The 21,049-nt window shown below is 42.9% G+C and overlaps 1 protein-coding gene across 3 annotated transcripts in view; it reads left to right on the top strand.

The window, feature by feature from the left end:
* MBOAT1 (membrane bound glycerophospholipid O-acyltransferase 1) overlaps positions 1 to 21,049 on the top strand; it is a 143,879-nt gene that overhangs the window by 8,987 nt on the left and 113,843 nt on the right. For all 3 annotated transcript variants that reach the window (XM_077269957.1, XM_077269958.1, XM_077269956.1), the window contains exon 2: positions 15,982 to 16,127. In XM_077269957.1, coding sequence (XP_077126072.1) covers positions 16,036 to 16,127 — 92 coding nt within the window. In that variant the 5' untranslated portion in view covers positions 15,982 to 16,035. The remainder of the gene's footprint in view (positions 1 to 15,981; positions 16,128 to 21,049) is intronic.

Here is a 21,049-nt window from a genome sequence, read left to right as displayed (position 1 = left end):
GAAAAGAGCGCAATAGGGTCTTATCCGAGATACAATTGATTAGAAAGATCAGATTCTACTCACCAATTTGAGCCAAAAGACAGGCTCATAGATATATCCTGCTGCAGCAGATCCACCGGTCCACTCGTGACCAACCAGAGATAAAAAAAGGGGGTAAAACATGGACTTAAACTGCTCTGCTGAATGATTCAAGGTCCAAATATGTAACCATTAAATCGTGGATTTATTCAAATCCACGATTTAATGGCTACATATTTGGACCTTGAATCATTCAGTAGCACAGTTTAAATCCACGTTTTACCCCCTTTTTTATCTTCAGTTTACAAATGAGGCATTCACAGTATAGGACAGTGTTTCCCAGACTTCAGTATTCACGATTATGTTTTCAGGATTTCCTTAGAATTGTACAGGTGATGGAATTATTAGCAAGGCATCAGAAATTGTCGCATGTTCTCTCACCTGTGCAATACTAAGGAAATCTTGAAAGCATGATGTGTTGGGGGCCGAGAGGGCAGGAGTTTGGGAAACACTGGCATAGGGGATCGGGTCAGGCACCGACCGCAGTCTATTCCTTGGGCTGCAATATTTGCTCAGTTAAAAGGTTATGAAAAGAAACCCCCAAAACATTACACCATTTAATTTTATATGTTTATAAATAAACAGTTTAAAATATACACATATCTACTATATAATTGTCTAAGGGGGTCACTGCTCACACAGGGTTAATGCCAGTGGTAACGGACCGCGTTATGCCGCGGGTAACTCACTCCGTTACCGCCGCAATTAACCCTGTGTTACCAAGTTTTTACTATTGATGCTGCCTATGCAGCGTTAATAGTAAAAACATCTAATGTTAAAAATAATTAAAAAAAATAAAAAATCATTATATACTCACCTTCCGCCGCTCCTCGCGACGCTCCGGTGACCGCTCCATGCAAGTGGCAGGTTCCAGTGGCAAGGATGGTATGCGAGAAGGACCTGCCATGACGTCACGGTCATGTGACCGCGACGTCATCATACCCTGGGACCGGAAGCTGCCGCCTGCACCGCACACAGGCGACAGAACTACCAGGGGCCCTCGGAAGGTGAGTATATGTTTATATTTTAACCTGTGACATACGTGGCTGGGCAATATACTACGTAGCTGGGCAATATACTACGTGACTGGCCAATATACTACGTGGCTGGGCAATATACTACGTGGCTCTGTGCTGTATACTACGTCGCTGTACAATATACTATGTGGCTCTGTGCTGTATACTACGTCACTGGGCAATATACTACGTAACTGGGCAATATACTGCGTGGCTGGGCAATATACTACGTGGGCTGTGCATTATACTACGTGGACATGCATATTCTAGAATACCCGATGCGTTAGAATCAGGCCACCATCTAGTTTAAACATTTTGCTACACATTCCCTTTAACCCCTTCCCTACCTATGACGCATACGCTGCGTCATGAAAGTCGGTGCCAATCCGAACTGTGACGCAGCATATGCGTCATGGAGGGATCGCGTCCCTGCAGATCGGGTGAAAGGGTTAACTCCAATTTCACCCGATCTGCAGGGACAGGGGGAGTGGTACTTCACCCCCCCCCCCCCCCGTGGCTACGATCGCTCTGATTGGCTGTTGAAAGTGAAACACCCTGTCAGGACTCTGAACATTTTTTACCTTTTGTGCATTACTGCCCTTTTCCAAGATGGCGTCTTTGGTCTCATGTGCACTGTGTCTCCTGCTATAAAACTCCACCCCAGCCTTCAGTCTGTGCTAGAATATTCTGCCTTGCATCCAGCTCCTGACCTCTGATTACTCCCTGGCTATACACCTGCTCCTGTGAACCTGTGTGGTGATCCTGCTACTCTGCTCTGAGTTCCTGCTGCATACACAAGTTTCCAGTAATCCTTCATCTGCTGTTCGTGTTTACTTCCATATGCATTTGCTGGTCATGTAAGCTGTTGCTGCTTTGCAGTAACCTGAGACTATTAACCAGGCCTCCCTGGTTGAGCTAAGATATTATTTGAACTGCCTTATAAGCATATCTATCTGTGCCTGGACTAAGACAAGGATTTATTCGTGTCAAGTATCCTCAAGAATAACTGTGCTTCATAGACTTTCTGCTTGATTGCATTTCCCTCTGAAGTTTCCTATAGACTGCTAAGCTGCGTTTATTATTTGCACCAAGTGTTGTGGACTTGAGTTTCTCTCTGCACCTGTTTGAATCACCGTGTGATAATATAGACTTTACCACTTATAAAACTGTGTCCTGTAGTTGTCTTGTTCCACGCAAAGAGTCTCCTGAGTTATCCCTTATAATTATTACACAGCCAATCAGAGCGATTTGTAATATTTCACCTATAAAAACTGGTGAAATATTACAATCCAGCCATGGCCGATGCTGCAATATCATCGGCCATGGCTGGAAAACCTGATCTGCCCCCCCCCCCCCGCCACCGATCGCCTCCCTAGTCCTCCGTCCTGTGCTCCACTCCCCTCCGTCCGCCTGTCCGCTCCCCCGTCCTTCTGTCCGCTCCCCCCGTGCTCTGATCCCACCCCCGTGCTCCGATCCCCCCATGCTCCGATCCTCCCCTCATAGTTGGGACAACATTTTAATCATTTTTTTAACAAAATAATTCAATTACCATACTTTAGATTTATTCATTATGGTTTTGTTGAAAGTTTACAATGTTCTTTTAGGGCTAACTTGGGGGACTGGGGCAACTATTGCCATATACACAGGGAAATATTCACCCAAATGAATGTTCATAGTAACTTTTATATTCGTAGGTACAGTACAGACAAAAAGTTTGGACACACCCTCTCTTTTAAAGATTTTTCTGTATTTTCATGACTATGAAAATTGTACATTCACACTGAAGGCATCAAAACTATGAATTAACACATGTGGAATTATATACTTAACAAAAAGTGTGAAACAACTGAAATTCTGTCTTATATTCTAGGTTCTTCAAAGTAGCCACCTTTTGCTTTGACTGCTTTGCACACTCTTGGCATTCTCTTGTTGAGCTTCAAGAGGTCACCGGGAATGGTTTTCAATTCACAGGTGTGCCCTGTCAGGTTTAATAAGTGGGATTTCTTGCCTTATAAATGGGGTTGGGACCATCAGTTGTGTTGTGCAGAAGTCTGGTGGATACACAGCTGATAGTTCAACTGAATAGACTGTTAGAATTTGTATTATGGCAAGAAAAAAGCAGCTAAGTAAAGAAAAATGAGTGGCCATCATTACTTTAAGAAATGAAGGTCAGTCAGTCCGAAAAATTGGGCAAACTTTGAAAGTGTCCCCAAGTGCAATGGCAAAAACCATCAAGCGCTACAAAGAAACTGGCTCACATGAGGACCGCCCCAGGAAAGGAAGACCAAGAGTTACCTCTGCTTCTGAGGATAAGTTTATCCGAGTCACCAGCCTCAGAAATCGCAGGTTAACAGCAGCTCAGATTAGAGACCAGCTCAATGCCACACAGAGTTCTAGCAGCAGACACATCTCTACAACAACTGTTAAGAGGAGACTTTGTGCAGCAGGCCTTAATGGTAAAATAGCTGCTGGGAAACCACTGCTAAGGACAGGCAACAAGCAGAAGAGACTTGTTTGGGCTAAAGAACACAAGGAATGGACATTAGACCAGTGGAAATCTGTACTTTGGTCTGATGAGTCCAAATTTGAGATCTTTGGTTCCAACCACCGTGTCTTTGTGCGACGCAGAAAAGGTAAACGGATGGACTCTACATGCCTGGTTCCCACCGTGAAGCATGGAGGAGAAGGTGTGATGGTGTGGGGGTGCTTTGCTGGTGACACTGTTGGGGATTATTCAAAATTGAAGGCATACTGAGCCAGCATGGCTACCACAGCATCTTGCAGTGGCATGCTATTCCATCCGGTTTGCGTTTAGTTGGACCATCATTTATTTTTCAACAGGACAATGACCCCAAACACACCTCCAGGCTGTGTAAGGGCTATTTGACCAAGAAGGAGAGTGATGGGGTGCTACGCCAGATGACCTGGCCTCCACAGTCACCAGACCTGAACCCAATCGAGATGGTTTGGGGTGAGCTGGACCACAGAGTGAAGGCAAAAGGGCCAACAAGTGCTAAGCATCTCTGGGAACGCCTTCAAGATTGTTGGAAGACCATTCCCGGTGACTACCTCTTGAAGCTCATCAAGAGAATGCCAAGAGTGTGCAAAGCAGTCATCAAAGCAAAAGGTGGCTACTTTGAAGAACCTAGAATAGAAGACATAATTTCAGTTGTTTCACACTTTCTTGTTAAGTATATAATAATTCCACATGTGTTAATTCATAGTTTTGATGCCTTCAGTGTGAATGTATAATTTTCATAGTCCTGAAAATACCGAAAAATCTTTAAATGAGAAGGTGTGTCCAAACTTTTGGTCTTTACTGTACATTTGTTATAAATGCCTAGAATTGGGTGACCTCCCCTGATGATAGCCTTACTGGTCACTCAGCGTACCAAAAAACAGACATAAAGTGGAAACCTAAAGAGTTCTTATCTATAAAGGACATTTCCGAGATTTATACTCACATATCCTACTTTGACATATTTACTATAACAATTCTTCCCAAAGAAACAAAATCATTCCTATCTACATAAATGGAAAGCGTTAAAGTTAAAGGGAATGTGTCACCACGTTTTTGGTATGTAATCCGAAAGCAGTATTATGTAAGAGTTGAGACCCTGATTCCAGCCATGTGTCGCTGGCTGGCCTGCAGGCTGTCATTTTGATAGAATCACAGTTTTCTCGTTGCAGATTTAGCAGTGCTCAGAATTCTGAGCCCTCTATAACCCTGCCAACATTGACAGAACGATTCCTATCAGTGGTGGCAGGTGTCATAGTATAGGACATGGTTCATGTCCTGCTCTCTCAGAGTTTATATTGCTGGCCTCTCTTTGGATCTGGGAGGGGTATGTATACACACTTCAGACTAGGATTCCCTGTCAGCTATACTTTGTCAGAACAATATTCAAAAATTATTGCTTGGAAATTCGGAGATATATTGTCAGTAGTTTATAGACTAAAAGAACAAGTCACGTTTTACTCATTTATACGTATAAAGAGAAAACTCAGACAAACGGAACATTTTGCAGTGGTCTCTTAATTTTTGCCAGAGCTGTATTTCAAGTGTTTATTTCAGTTTATGTTGATGATTATGGCTTGCAGCCAATGAAAACCCAAAAGTCATTATCTCAGTAAATTAGAATAATTAACAAAAAACACCTGCAAAAGCTTCCTAAGCATTTTAAAAGGTCCCTTAGTCTGTTTCAGTAGGCTCCACAATCATGGGGAAGACTACTGACTTGACAGATGACCAGAAGGCAGTCATTGACACACTCCACAAGGAGGGTAAGCCACAAAAGGTCATTGCTAAAGAATCTGGCTGTTCAGAGTGCTGTATCCAAGCATATTAATGGAAAGTTGAGTGGAAGGAAAAAGTGTGGTAGAAAAAGGTGCACAAGCAACCGGGATAACTGCAGCCTTGAAAGGATTGTTAATAAAAGGCCGGTCAAAAATTTGGGGGAGATTCACAAGGAGTGGACTGCTGCTGGAGTCATTGCTTCAAGAGCCACCACACACAGACATATCCAGGACATGGGCTACAACAAGTGTCGCATTCCTTGTGTCAAGCCACTCATGACCAACAGACAATGCCAGAAGCGTCTTACCTGAGCCAAGGAGAAAAAGAACTGGACTGTGGCTCAGTGATCTGAGTGTTGTTTTCAGATGAAAGTAAATTTTGTGTTTAATTTGGAAATCAAGGTCCCAGAGTCTGGAATAAGAGTGGAGAGGCCACAATCCAAGCCGCTTGAGGTCTAGTGTGAAGTTTCCACAGTCAGTGATGGTTTGGGGAGCCATGTCATCTGCTGGTGTAGGTCGACTATGTTTTATCAAGACCCAAGTCAGCGCAGCTATCTACCAGGAAATGTTAGAGCACTTCATACTTCCCTCTGCCGACAAGATTTTTGGAGATGTAAATTTCATTCTCCAGCAGGACCTGGCACCTATCCACACGGCCAAAAGTACCAATACCTGGTTTAAAAACAACAGTATCACTGCTTGATTGGCCAGCAAACTTGCCTGACCTTAACTCCATAGACAATCTATAGGGTATTGTCAAGAGGAAGATGAGTCACCAAACCCAATAATGCAGACGAGCTGAAGGCTGCTATCAAAGCAACCTGGGCTTCCATAACACCTCAACAGTGGCACAGACTGATCGCCTCCATGCCACGCCGCATTGATGCAATAATTGATGGAAAAGTAGCCCCGACCAAGTATTGAGTGCATTTAATGAACATACATTTTGGATTTTAAAATCCTTTTTCAAGCTGGTGTTATAAAGTATTCTAATTTACTGAGATAATGACATTTGTTTTTTTATTGGCTGTAAGCCATAATAATCAACATTAACAGAAATAAACACTTGAAATAGATCACTCTGTAATTACTCTGTATAATATGTGTCACTTTTTCTATTTGAAGAACTGAAATAAATTAACTTTTTGATAATATTTTAATTTTGTGAGAAGCATTTGTATGCGCCCATAAGCTCTATTCACATAGAGCACTGCGGAGCCTGATTCTTAGAATCTGAAGGTTTCTGGAGTCCCCAAATGAGATGAAGCTGCTGCTAAGTTGATAGCGCCCATACCAATACAGGAGTATATGTTTCATGAGTCCTGATCTATATATATCATTTTCTGGAATGCAGTCCAGTTCTTCAATATGGTGGAATCTTATTCAAGCCCTCTGTACTTGGAGAACAGGTTTTGCCTTTTGCAAAGGAGTTTTCATTTAATGGAACAATTGCACTTTACTTACTACCTGACAGTCCATGCCCAAATCTCTGTATAAGAGGACATAAACTAGTTCATTTATCCTAGGAAATGTGGTTACATTGCCTATTAATATTAGGCTTTTTACAGCATTTTTTTCATATTTGTTTTTACATACCATATATATCAAGGTAATGCCTGACAACATCTTCCGTCCATATGTCCTATTAACTTAAATGGACATCGTAGAGAGCTCCCCTGATCACAAAGCCTTGTATATTTACAGTGAATAGAGATCATATTGCAATCCGCAAATTGTCGTGACCATGCCAAGCAAGTCACAGAAAATCCCGAAAAACATGCAGTGACCATGTATTACCCTTTTATTTAAATAGGTGCCATGTAATGCTACATTTCTTTGCATTCTCTGTATATTTCTGCTCTAAATGTCAGGAGATGTGTGTCCCACCCCTGGTACAATATGGGACCCTGACCATACCTCGTATCCGCTGTCACCATGTATGAATTGCTGAGTGTTAATATACTTTTTTATGCGTAATATTAACCCATGGCACATAGCAGTCAGTAAGAAAATAATTTTTTAAAAACTCTATGTAGGGATCTGAACTGGAGAGCGTCCAAAATGGAGGAAACAAGGTTATTATGTGTATAAATAAAAGGAACAGCCAAAAAGCAAACTTTCCATCATAAATTAAATAGAGAAATAGCTAAGTTTTGGTTCTAAATCAATATTTTTTTTTTAATTCAGATAAACTTTGGGAGAAAATGGAAAAAAAACTTTACTATTTGCTGTGTGCTTAAGGGGTTAATAAATGTAGCATGTTATGGTTGGATCAAGATGACTAAGTCATCTTCAGGTTTGTTCTTCATATAAGGGAAAACTTACGTTGACATTTTTGTACTGCTGCCTCCTACTGACCACAAACTGCCAGGCGGAAACTGCTTTCCTCATCCACTTACACAAGGATGTGTATGTGGCTTCCCATCTGCCAATCTTTTCGAGGCTGAGGACTGAGAAGGATGCCTAGTTATGAATCAGAATCATCCTGTAATTCTTGGAGGGAGAAGTGTTGGCATCTGCCAAGCTTTAGAGTGTAACTCAAACCTACAGAGAAAACATGCTGATTCCTCTTTCAGAATAATTACAGCTACAAACCGCAAGCTCATATAATTGTACAAGCAACGACAGTGTTATTATTGGCCTAAATTATGGAGTGCCATAAAATCTTACTAAAAAATCAAAGTTGCCCAATTTACTTAAGGCAGTTTGCATTAATTAATTTACTAATTCCCTGTCTTATTGCTTTACTGTATTCCTGGATTACAGGGTTTCTTCATGAATATATATATATATATATATATATATATATATATATATATATATATATATATATATATATATATATATATATATATATATATAATGATACGCCACTAGAAATAGATTCCTAAATACCTTTTCATTAGCAAATTACAGTCTTTTTCTCACTTTAAACTCACAGAAATCTGTCCTGGATTATATTAATGGGTAAGGTGCTTGTGAGCATGTGCACTAGGAACTTCGTCATGCAGCACTGAGTGGCCTCTTTTCTTCTCTCGGCACCTCGTGGTATCTCTCTAGTATTTGATCAGAAAGCAGAGTGGACAGCAGTATGAGCAGACTTTTCTTACCTCAGTACTCCTGGTATTACCGGTATTGGATCAGAAAGACAGGGTGGACAGCAGTGTGAGCAGCCTCTTCTTACCTCAGGACATCTGGTATCTCCAGTATTAGATCAGAAAGACAGGGTGGTCAGCAGTGTGAGCAGCCTTTTCTTACCTCAGGACCGCTGGTATCTCCAGTATTAGATTAGAAAGACAGGGTGGATAGTGGTGTTAGCAGCCTTGTCTTACCTTCAGGACCTCTGATATCTCCAATAATAGATCACAAACACAGGGTGGACCGCAGTGTGAGCTGCCTCTTTTTACCTCAGTATCTCTGTTATCTCCAGTATTAGATCAGAAGCACAGGGTGCACTGAAGTATGAGCGGATTCTTCTTGTTTCAGCGCGTCTGCTATCTCCAGGAATATATCAGAAAGACGGGGTGAACAGTAGTGTGCTCAGCCTCATCTTCACTCAGTACCTCTCATAGCTCCAGGATTAGACAAAAAAGATGGAGTGACAGCAGTGTAAATGGCCTCTTCTTAACTTCGTACCCCTGATATCTCTTTTATTGGATCAGATTATCCACAGGGAGCACATCTTCCTACACATGACGATTTGTGATGGACATATGCTCACAGGCATTTGTTCTATTAACATATTCTAGGACAGTTTTCTGTCAGTATGACAAGACAATAGCCATTTTACTGTACGATAACAATTAACTTGTTAGATTAAAAGATTATGATTTTCTAATTAAAGGTATTTGGGAGTTTATTTTTAATGCCTTTTTATTATTTACTTTTTCTTTTATGCCCAGAGAACCACTTTGAGCAGCCTTTATTCAATGGAAGTTTTTTGAAAACTTTTAATTTTCACAGTCCAGTGTATATATACTTTTTATATTTCACTATACTGTATGGACTTCATGTCGAACAGGTTTGAGGTGTTGAATAATATTAAAGGGGTTGTCTAGTACTTAGACACACCCTTTTAAATGCGTGAGTAAAATAAGAGCAGCTTTATACTTTCTACCGACAGCGGCGCGTTCCAGTGATGTCAGCACCGGATCTCCCAGCGCTCAGAGGGCATTATTATATCACTAGATGGTGGCCCGATTCTAGCGCAACGGGTATTCTAGAATATGTATGTAGTATATTTATGAAGTATTCAGAATAATGCAATTTATTCACAGGATTTGGCCGGCCGGGTGCCACCAATTAGCGAAGCGTGGTTCAAATTCCACCCCAATTTGCGGCCGGACTGCGCCTGTCGCTGATTGGTCACACCCTGCCGCGAACAATCAGTGAAGCTACGGCCTGCTCCAGGTTTTTGAGGGCCCTGGGTGAAAGTCTCAGTGGGCCCCCCTCTTTTACACCACGATTCATGATGCACAGATACAGCAGAGAAATATAGCACAGCCAAGTAGCTTACAGCCCACGTAGTATATAACACAGCCCACGTAGTATATAACACAGCCCACCTAGTATATAGCACAGCCCCGTAGTATATAGCACAGACACGTAGTATATTGCCCAGCCACGTAATATATTGCACAGCCACCTAATATATTGCACAGCCCCGTAGTATATAGCACAGAGACGTAGTATATAACACAGCCCATGCAGTATATAACACAGGCCACGTAGTATAGAGCACAGCGATGTAGTATATTGCCCAGCCACGTAATATATACCACAGCCACGTAGTATATAACACAGCCCATGCAGTATTTAACACAGCCCACGTAGTATATAGCAATGTGGGCACCATATCCCTGTTAAAAAAATAATTAAAATAAAAAATAGTTATATACTCACCTTCTGTCGGCCCCCGGATCCAGCTCAGGCGTTTACCGATGCTCCTCGCAGCGCTCCGGTTCCAAGAATGTATTGTGGTCTCGTGAGATGATGACGTAGCGGTCTCGCGAGACCGCTACGTCATCATCTCGCGAGACCGCAATGCATGGACCGAAGCGTCGCGAGGAGCAGCGAGAAAGGCGACAGAAGGTCAGTATATAATGATTTTTTATTATGTTTATTATTTTTAACAGTAGATCTTATTTCTATTGATGTTGCATAGGCAGCATCAATAGTAAAAGGTTGGACACACAGGGTTAGTATCAGCGTTAACGGACTGCGTTACACCGCGGCATAACGCGGTGTAACGCAGCCATTAACCCTGTGTGAGCGCTGACTGGAGGGGGCACTGACAGAGAGTATGAAGGGGCGAATTCACGGCCTGACTATGCCTGTCGCTGACTGGTCGTGGCCTGCCGGCCGCTACCAATCAGCGACGCGGGATTTCCATGACAGACAGACGGAAGTGCCCCTTAGACGATTATATATATAGATGTATATATATAGATGTGAGTACTACAGTTAACCAGCGCTTGCAGATCGGCTGCTGCTCTTCAATATTCCAGCAAAGTGGATGTCCACTTTGATGAAATGGTAAAGGCTGCAACCAGACAGCGACCATTTATTGGCTGCAGTGATTGCGTGTCACATCCACGTCATGTGAGCGCCTGAAGACTCTGCTAACATCGCTGGAGTGGCGCTGATGCGGTAGGTGAGTATAAGCTTTTTTTAAAAAATTATTTTACCCAAAGGACTCAAGCACCTAAGAGGGTTGTCCAAGTAGTGGGCAACCCCTTTAATTCCTTTTTAGAACTGAAATATAGCAGGTCACTGGTTATCATTGACCTTTTCATAAGCGTGTGTTGGATGTGTATAATCAGATGCTTCCAATATTTTGCTGTTTGAATATAACAGTCTGTCAGGAAATAGTTACAACCGCATAAGTAATAATTGTTATAATATGATCGAACAGTACACTATGTTCAGCACTGGATGCATTTGAAAATTATCAAGATGGACACCATACCTTTCACAGTAGTGGATTTTGTGAGAAAAGAGTTGTGCCACAATTTAATATTATATTAATTGCATAGATAATTAAAATGTTTGCAATTTACATGCTAGTATGGGGCTTCATAAAATAGAAATAAAGCACTTTATGTCTCTAGCAACTAGCTCCTGAAGTTTCTTTGAAATTAATTCATTTTACCAAGATACCTTAACTGTAGTTGAGCATGAGCATGTGCTGTAGCTCTGCTCCCTTGATTGCAGTATCACTGAGCATGTGTTGCTAGACAATGTATGCTCAGTAGGAACAAGTGAATCCAGCACCCATAGGAAGTCGTTGATGATGTGCCATGTATTGGGGGGAGGGGGGGGGGGGTTCTAAAACAGGACCACATGAGCAATGTATGATCTCTCATCACATCCAGAGTAAAACAGCACTATGGGATCATCTGGTGTAGGGTTATGGTATTTCCAGTTGAAACTAGAAGGGCAATGGTACCAAATACTAATTAAATGTATGTAAACTTTTGACTTTGCAGTAATAAAAATGTCTCTCTCACTCCTGTCAATCTCCAGCAAAAGTGACCTGTTGTCAGCTCCAGTGTTTTATGCAGCCGTGCGGGGGTCACTTCTCAATGCAATTCTATGGGAACCTTGTTCTGGCACTCATAGGCTTGCATTAAGAGCTTCTGATCTAGCCTTTAACTTTATCAGATCATTTAGAGATGATCTAAAAAGGAGTGGACCAAAATTCCTCCTGATGTGCACAAACCTCATCATCAACTACAAGGGTTTTGCCACCAAGTATTAAGTCTTGATTGCCAGAGGGATCAAATACTTATTTCTCACTGCAAAATAAAAATAAATGTACCGTATATACTCGAGTATAAGTCAACCCGAGTATAAGCCGAGACCCCTAATTTTGCCACAAAAAACTGGGAAAACTTAATGACTCGAGTATAAGCCTAGGGTGGAAAATGCAGCAGCTACCGGTAAATGTCAAAAATAAAAATAGATACCAATAACAGTAAAATTAATTGAGACATCAGTAGGTTAAGTGTTTTTGAATATCCATATTGAATCAGGAGCCCCATATAATGCTCCATACAGTTCACGATGAGCCCAATAAGATGCTCTATACAAAATACACCCCATATAATGCTCCATAAAGTTTATGATGGGCCCCATAAGATGCTCCATATTAAAATATGCCCCATATAATGCTGCACAAAGGTTAATGATGGCCCCATAATATGCTCCATAGAGACATTTGCCCCATTCAATGCTGCACAAATGCTGATTATGGCCCCATAAGATGCTCCATACAGACATTTTCCCCATACAATGCTGCCCAAATGCTGATTATGGCCCCATAAGATGCTCCATACAGACATTTGCCCCATATAATGCTACACAAATGCTGATTATGGCCCCATAAGATGCTCCATACAGACATTTGCCCCATACAGTGCTGCACAAATGCTGATTATAGCCCCATAAGATGCTCCATAGAGATATTTGCCCCCATATAATGCTGCACATGGCCCCATAAGATGCTCCATAGAAATTTTTGCCCTATATAACGCTGCACACGGCCCCATAAGATGCTCCATAGAGATATTTGCCCCCATATAACGCACATGGCCCCATAAGATGCTCCATAGAGATATTTGCCCCATATGCTGTGGCTGCAATAAAAAAAATCACATACTCACCTCTCGTCGCTCAGGCCCCCGCACTTGCTATATTCACCTGTCTCACATTCCACCGCCGAGCGCCGCTGTGTCTTCCACGTCCTCTGCACTGACTGTTCAGGCAGAGGGCGGCGCGCACACTAATCGCGTCATTGCGCCCTCTGACCTGAGCTGAGCGTCACTGCAGAGGACGCAGAAGACACAGCGGCGTCGATGGTGGAATGTGGGACAGGTGAATATGCCCCCGTTATACTCACCTTCTCCTGGCGCGGTCTCTGCAGGTCCCTGGGCGCTGACAGCTTCTTCCTGTATTGAGTGGTCACATGATACTGCTCATTACAGTAATGAATATGGACCTGACTCCACTCCCATAGGGGTGGAGCCGCATATTCATTAATGTAATGAGCAGTACCATGTGACCACTCAATACAGGAAGAAGCTGTCAGCGCCCAGAGAACCAGGGACCTGCAGGGACCGCGCCAGTTGCAGGTAAGTATTATTAGAGAGCTGCCGCTCCCCCTTCCCTGCCGACCCCTGGGAATGACTCGAGTATAAGCCGAGAGGAGCAATTTCAGCCTAAAAAAATGGGCTGAAATTCTCGGCTTATACTCGAGTATATATGGTATATAATTTATACAATGTGATTTTCTGGATTTTATTTTTGTTATTCTATGTCTCAATGTTAAAATAACCTACCCTTATAGTTATAGACTGTTCATGTCTTTGTCAGTGGGCAAACTAACAAAATCAGCAAGGGATCAAATACTTATTTCCCCCACTGTATATGTAAAATGGCCCAGTCTAGCGCATGTAAGAGCAGACAGCTCCTACACCTATCTGCTATGCAGACATGCACATGGAACTGGTCATGTCTGCAATTTAGACACCTGACTGGTCATATAATAAGTGTTTGTCTGACAGATATGAATTATTTTGTACTCAATGAAAAGGTTGTCTTATAAAGTACTGGTTTTATGCACTTTATTCCAGTATGAGACCAATGAAATAATATGATGTACAACACAGAGATAAAATACTTTAGGGCAATTTATTATCCCCCTTTGACAGTTTTCTAGCGTAGAACAATACATTTAAAAGTAATGTCGCATGACTTATTTGTGCAATGGGTTCAATATATATATATATTTTTTTCTCCAATCAAAGAAGAAGTAGAACATTTCTGCACTGGATTTTTGAATTTGTTCAGCATTGAGGATAACTAAAACTCTGTTCACATTTGTGTTGTCATTTTCATTCCATTGGTTTAGCTTATTTGCCAATAATAATACTTTTAATATATGTTGGCTTTAAAAAATTACAGTATTTACAGTTGTATTAAAAAGTTTGCGCCTTCCTGATTCCATATTCTTTTTCACGTTTGTCACACTTAAATGTTTCAGATCACCAAACAAATTTACATATTAGACAAAGATAACAGAAGTTTTTACTATTAAAGGAAAAAAGAAATCCAAACCTACAGAGCCCTATGTGAAAAAGTGATTGCCCCCATCCCCCTTTTAATTTATGTTTTAACTGTGGTTTATCACAACTTTGGGAAGGGGAGTTCAAATTACCTAGCCACACCCAGGCCTGACTACTGCCACACCTTTTCTCAGTCAAGAAATCACTTAAGCTAGACATCATGCCGCGATACAAAGAAATTGTGGAACAAATGAGAAACAAAGTACTTAATCTGTCAGTCTGGGAAAAGGTTATAAAGCCATTTGTCAAGCTTTGGGACGCCAGCAAACCGCAGTGAGAGCCATTATCCACCAATGGCGAAAACATGGAACAGTGGTGAACGTTCCTGACCAAAGTTACCCGAACAGTGCTGTGATGACTCATCCAAGAGGTCAGGAAATACCCCACAACAACATCCGAAGAACTGCAAGCCTCACTTACCTCAGTTAAGGTCAGTGTTCATGACTCTACCATAATAAAGAGACTGGGCAAAAACAGCCTTCATGGCAGAGTTCTAAGAATAAAACCACTGATGAGCAATAAAAACCTAATGGTCCGTCTCCGTTTTGCCAGAAAACATCTTGATGATCCCCAAGACTTTTGGGAGAATACTCTGTGGACTGAAGAGACAAAAGTTGAACTTTTTGGAATGTGTATGTCCCATTACATCTGGCGTACAAGTAATAGAACATTTCAGAAAAGGAACATCATACCAACAGTAAAATATGGTGGTGGTAGTGTGATCATCTGGGCCTGTTTTTCTGCTTCAGGACCGGGAAGACTTCCTGTGGTAAATGGAACTATGAAATCTGCAGTCTACCAAAAAATCCTGAAGGAGAATGTCTGGCCATCTGTTTGTGACCTCAAGCTGAAGCGTACTTGGGTTATGCAAAATGGCAATGATCCAAAACACACCAGCAAGTCCACCTATGAAAGACCTTAATCCAATTGAGATGCTGTGGAATGACCTTATAATGGCAGTTCATGCTCGGAAACCCTCCAATGTGGCTGAATTACAACAATTCTGCAAAAATGAGTGGGCCAAAATTCCTCCAGAGGTTTGGAAAAGACTCATTGCTAGCTATCACAAATACTTGATTTCAGCTGTTACTGTTAAGGGTGGCCCAACCAGTTATTAGGTTTAGGGGGAAATCACTTTTTCACAGAGGGCCCTGTAGGTTAGGATTTCTTTTTATCTTAATAATAAAAACCTTCATTTAAAAACTGCATCTTGTGTATTTTTGTGTAATATTTAAATTTGTTTGGTGATCTGAAACATTTTAAGTGTGACAAACATGCAAAAGAATAGGAAATCAGGAAGGGGCAAACACTTTCTCACGTAGTTGAGTATGTGTGCATATATAATTATATATATATATAATAATATAAACATTTTCCATGGCGGTTATGCCTCCATTATGAACAGAAGCCATAACTCTATGGATGGCTTGAAATAAAGTCAGAAAATCTTTTTTTTCTTCTTTTAGGTCAACTTTGTGACATGTCAGCTACTTGCTCTTGTCATTGCTGTGTGGTTCCGCATGTACTTAAGTCCCAGACACGCACATGCCACTATCCGCCATGGCATTGCCACAATTATTGGCGTTTACCTCGCAGTATTTTGCTTTGGATGGTAAGTTGTAAATGCATTCATGATTATGGCTTCAGCTATATGCTTTCCTGCAGTATGACTTTACTGTATGTAAAATTGTAATGGTCTTGACATATTTTTAATTTACTTAATGTGACTGGAGCAAAAGTGCATTTGTCATCAGAGTACACTGCTCTGCTAAATGGCGCTTTTGGGTTGTGTAGTGGAGATCAAACTGGAAAACCAATAGCGCAACAGAGTCTTATCCTAGTAACAAAGATGCTGAGAGATCGCAAACTTCTCACATAGCTAGGTTGTAAAAACACAACAGCACAGTACACTTCAATATAGCTGCTGCAGACCCGCAGGTAGAGACAGGATGAAGAAAGTGCAGGAGGATTTGGATTTTCTGCGTTACCATAGACATCGATGGATATAATCCAGGGATCGTCGGATGGGACCAGGAGACCAGAAAGGATTAAACGCTGTTTATTGTCAATACATTTCAAAGTTAACAAACTTGTTTCTCAGGACAAACCAGAATTGCAAGGCAAACTCCATGTGTAAACCTAAATAGACAGTGTTTTCAAATCAAGGCGCGGATAAAGGCACATGAGCTGTTGGATGACCCATCAGTTTTCAGTTTGAATAAAGCTTGTCAAGATGAACAAAAAAAGGTGGTGAAACAAATATAAAGTCATCATGGTAGCAATAAAAACTACTGCAGGAAAACAGTGGTGATAATATGGATAGGTCCCATAAATATTTGTGAAAATATTATATTAAATGTATAAAAGTTTTCATAATATATGTTTTTTTATGTCTGGGGAAAATTAATATATATATATATATATATATATATATATATATATATATATATATATTGTAGCATGGCTAAAGGGTGTGTAGTCGACGGGAGGTATGTGCCACATAAGTGCCTTGTTGCTGTAATGTAGCCCGGAGTATTTCTTTGTTGTATATAACCATGTATATATGTGTGTTCCAGGACCTGTGGTGATGTCAGACCACATGGCTAATCATGTGATGGGTTACTGGGTGTGGTTAGCTCTATATAAGACAGGCAAATGCTTAACACAGAGGATATGTGTAGAGGTGAAACCCTCCTGAGTGTGTTAAGGCTAGAGGACTGAGCCTGGTGGACTGGACACTTTGTTTTGCTTTTCCTGAACTTAAGGCTATTTGTTTGCTGTTATTTTTCCATGTGGTTTATGACGTAATAAACCCTGTGAACTTTAAAGGAACATGCCTCCTGAGTGTCAGCCGTCGCACCTGAGTGAGTGAAATCCCTACAATTGGTGGTAGACGTGCGGGCAGCGTTCCCAGTGGAGACATAAGTCTATTATTGGATGTCCTGGGTCAAGTCGGCTGTAAGCCAGCAAGCATTGCCGGGGAAAATGGAGGACCTGCTGAAACACTTGGTCCAGTTGCAGTCACAGAAGGAGCAACGGCAGCAAGAGACCAACAGGCTGTTGATGCAGCAGATACAACAGAGCCAGCAGCAGATACAACAGAGCCAGCAGGAGCAACGGCAGAGCCAGCAGGAGCAACGGCAGCAGATGCAACAGAACCAGCAGGAGCAACGGCAGCAGATGCAGCTTCTGGCAACCGCCATTCAGGGCAAGAGGAGTGTCCCAACCCCAGGTTTGGCTGATGACACCCACGTCCGGAAGACGGTAAGACGCGCATTGCAGAAAATGACCCCTGGGGATGATGTTGAGGCCTTCCTGACGGTGTTTGAGAGGGTCGCTGAGAGGGAAAAACTCCCGCCAGAGCAGTGGGCAGAGGTACTGGCGCCATACCTGACGGGAGAACCTCAGAAGGCATACTATGATTTGACCTTGCAGGATGCCAAAGAGTATCACAAATTGAAAGTCGAGATTCTCGCACGTTTGGGGGTGACACTGACTGTCAGGGCACAGCGAGTTCACAGCTGGGCCTATCACCGGGACAAACCGCCTCGCTCTCAAATGTTTGATCTGTTGCACCTGGTCCAGAAATGGCTGCAGCCAGAGTCATGTACCCCTGCACAGATGGTGGAACGAGTGATGATGGATCGGTTTGTGCATTCCCTCCCAAGGTCCATACAGAATTGGGTTGCCCAGGGTGATCCCCAGAATGCCGACGAACTGATCGGACTGGTCGAGAGATACCAAGGGTTGGAAGGCTCCTCCAGGAGACAACCCATGCCGTACTGGGGGTCCCAGAAGGGAGCGGAGTCCCAAAAAGGGGTGGCGCGTCCAAGGTTACAAAGGGCGGGGGAGGTGGTGTCCAAGGTCCCTACGGGTGATATTATTTGTTGGAGGTGCCACAGGCCAGGACATATAGCTGCCCGTTGTTCCCAAACCACTGAGCAGATGGACTGCAGCATGGGACGCCGTTGTTCATACTATGCGTATCCAGCCTGCAGTGTGAATTCTTGTGAAAGAAATGGTTAAAACTGAATTTGAAAATATATTCTCTGCCAACCAAGTCCCCACAGCTGCAGTCCTTCCTTGGACTTGTATCCTACTGCCGCCCCTGGATCCTGGATGCTTCTCTCCACATGCAACCCTTGTATGACTGCCTCAAGGATACTCCTTTCTCTCTGACCAAGGAAGCTGTCATGAATCCCCAATGGCTAGGGATAGCACAGGACAAGCAAAGTACAAATAAATAACGGACGAGCTCTAGGGTGATGGAACCTGGGCTGACCGCTGCCCTATGCCTGACAAACGCAACTAGAGATAGCCAGGGAGCGTGCCTACGTTGGTTCTAGACGCCACGCACCAGCCTAAGAGCTAACTAGTACTGCAGAGAAAATAAAGACCTCACTTGCCTCCAGAGGAATGAACCCCAAAAGATATAGTTGCCCCCTCACATGTATTGACGGTGAAATGAGAGGAAGGCACACACATAGAGATGATATATATAGATTTAGCAAATTGAGGCCCGCTGTAAACTAGAAAGCAGAATGATACAAAAGGGGACTGAGCGGTCAGCAAAAAACCCTAATCAAAAAACCATCCTGAGATTACAAGAACCCATGTGCCAACTCATGGCACATGGGGAGAACCTCAGTCCACTAGAGCTACCAGCTAGCATAGAGACATAATAAGCAAGCTGGACCAAAAACCAAACAACTGAAAATCAGCACTTAGCTTATCCTGAAAGATCTGGGAGCAGGTAGGCAGGAACCAAACAGAGCACATCTGAATACATTGATAGCCGGCAAGGGAATGACAGAAAGGCCAGGTAAAATAGGAAACACCCAGCCTCTGATGGACAGGTGGAAACCAAAGGCCGCAACCCACCAAAGTCACCCAGTACCAGCAGTAACCACCAGAGGGAGCCCACAAACAATCCACAACAGTACCCCCCCCTTGAGGAGGGGTCACCATACCCTCACGAGAACCCCCAGGGCGATCAGGGTGAGCTCTATGGAAGGCGCGGACCAAATCAGTCGCATGAACATCGGAGGCGACCACCCAGGAATTATCCTCCTGACCATAACCCTTCCACTTAACCAAATACTGGAGTTTGCGTCTGGAAACACGAGAATCCAAGATCTTCTCAACAACATACTCCAATTCTCCCTCCACCAGCACCGGAGCAGGAGGCTCAACCGAAGGAACAACGGGCACCTCATACCTCCGCAACAACGACCGATGGAACACATTATGAATAGCAAACGATGCTGGGAGATCCAAACGAAAAGATACAGGGTTAAGAATCTCCGAGATCCTATAAGGACCGATGAACCGAGGCTTGAACTTAGGAGAAGAGACCTTCATAGGGACAAAACGAGAAGACAACCACACCAAATCCCCAACAAGAAGTCGGGGACCCACGCGGCGACGGCGATTAGCAAACTGCTGAGTCTTCTCCTGAGATAACTTCAAATTGTCCACCACCTGATTCCAAATCTGATGTAGCCTGTCCACCACCATGTCCACTCCAGGACAATCCGAAGACTCCACCTGACCAGAGGAAAAACGAGGATAAAACCCCGAATTACAAAAAAAAGGAGAGACCAACGTGGCAGAACTAGCCCGATTATTAAGAGCAAATTCGGCCAGTGGCAAAAAAGCAACCCAGTCATCTTGGTCAGCAGAAACAAAACACCTCAAATAAGTTTCCAAGGTCTGATTAGTTCGCTCCGTCTGGCCATTCGTCTGAGGATGGAATGCAGACGAGAAAGACAAATCAATGCCCATCTTGGCACAAAACGTCCGCCAAAATCTAGACACAAACTGGGATCCCCTGTCCGAAACGATATTCTCCGGAATCCCATGCAAACGAACCACGTTCTGAAAAAACAAAGGGACCAACTCAGAGGAGGAAGGCAACTTAGGCAAGGGCACCAAATGAACCATCTTAGAAAAGCGGTCACACACAACCCAGATAACGGACATTTTCTGTGAAACCGGGAGATCAGAAATAAAATCCATGGAAATGTGCGTCCAAGGCCTCTTCGGGATGGGCAAGGATAACAACAACCCACTGGCCCGAGAACAGCAAGGCTTAGCCCGAGCACACACTTCACAAGACTGCACAAAGGTACGCACATCCCTAGACAAGGAAGGCCACCAAAAAGACCTGGCCACCAAGTCTCTAGTACCAAATATTCCAGGATGACCAGCCAACACAGAAGAATGGACCTCGGAGATGACTCTACTGGTCCAATCATCCGGAACAAACAGTCTTTCTGGTGGACAACGATCCGGTTTATCCACCTGAAACTCCTGCAATGCACGTCGCAAGTCTGGGGATACGGCGGACAATATTACCCCATCCCTAAGGATACCAGTAGGCCCAGAGTCTCCAGGAGAGTCAGGCACAAAACTCCTGGAAAGAGCATCTGCCTTCACATTCTTTGAACCTGGCAGGTATGAAACCATGAAATTGAAACGAGAAAAAAAACAACGACCAACGAGCCTGTCTAGGATTCAAACGCCTGGCAGACT

This window comes from Ranitomeya variabilis, chromosome 6 (assembly GCF_051348905.1).
Source record: "Ranitomeya variabilis isolate aRanVar5 chromosome 6, aRanVar5.hap1, whole genome shotgun sequence".
NCBI classification, from domain to species: Eukaryota; Metazoa; Chordata; class Amphibia; order Anura; family Dendrobatidae; genus Ranitomeya; species Ranitomeya variabilis.
The sequence above is the reverse complement of the archived record's forward strand: the minus strand, read 5'-3'. Positions and strand labels throughout refer to the sequence as shown.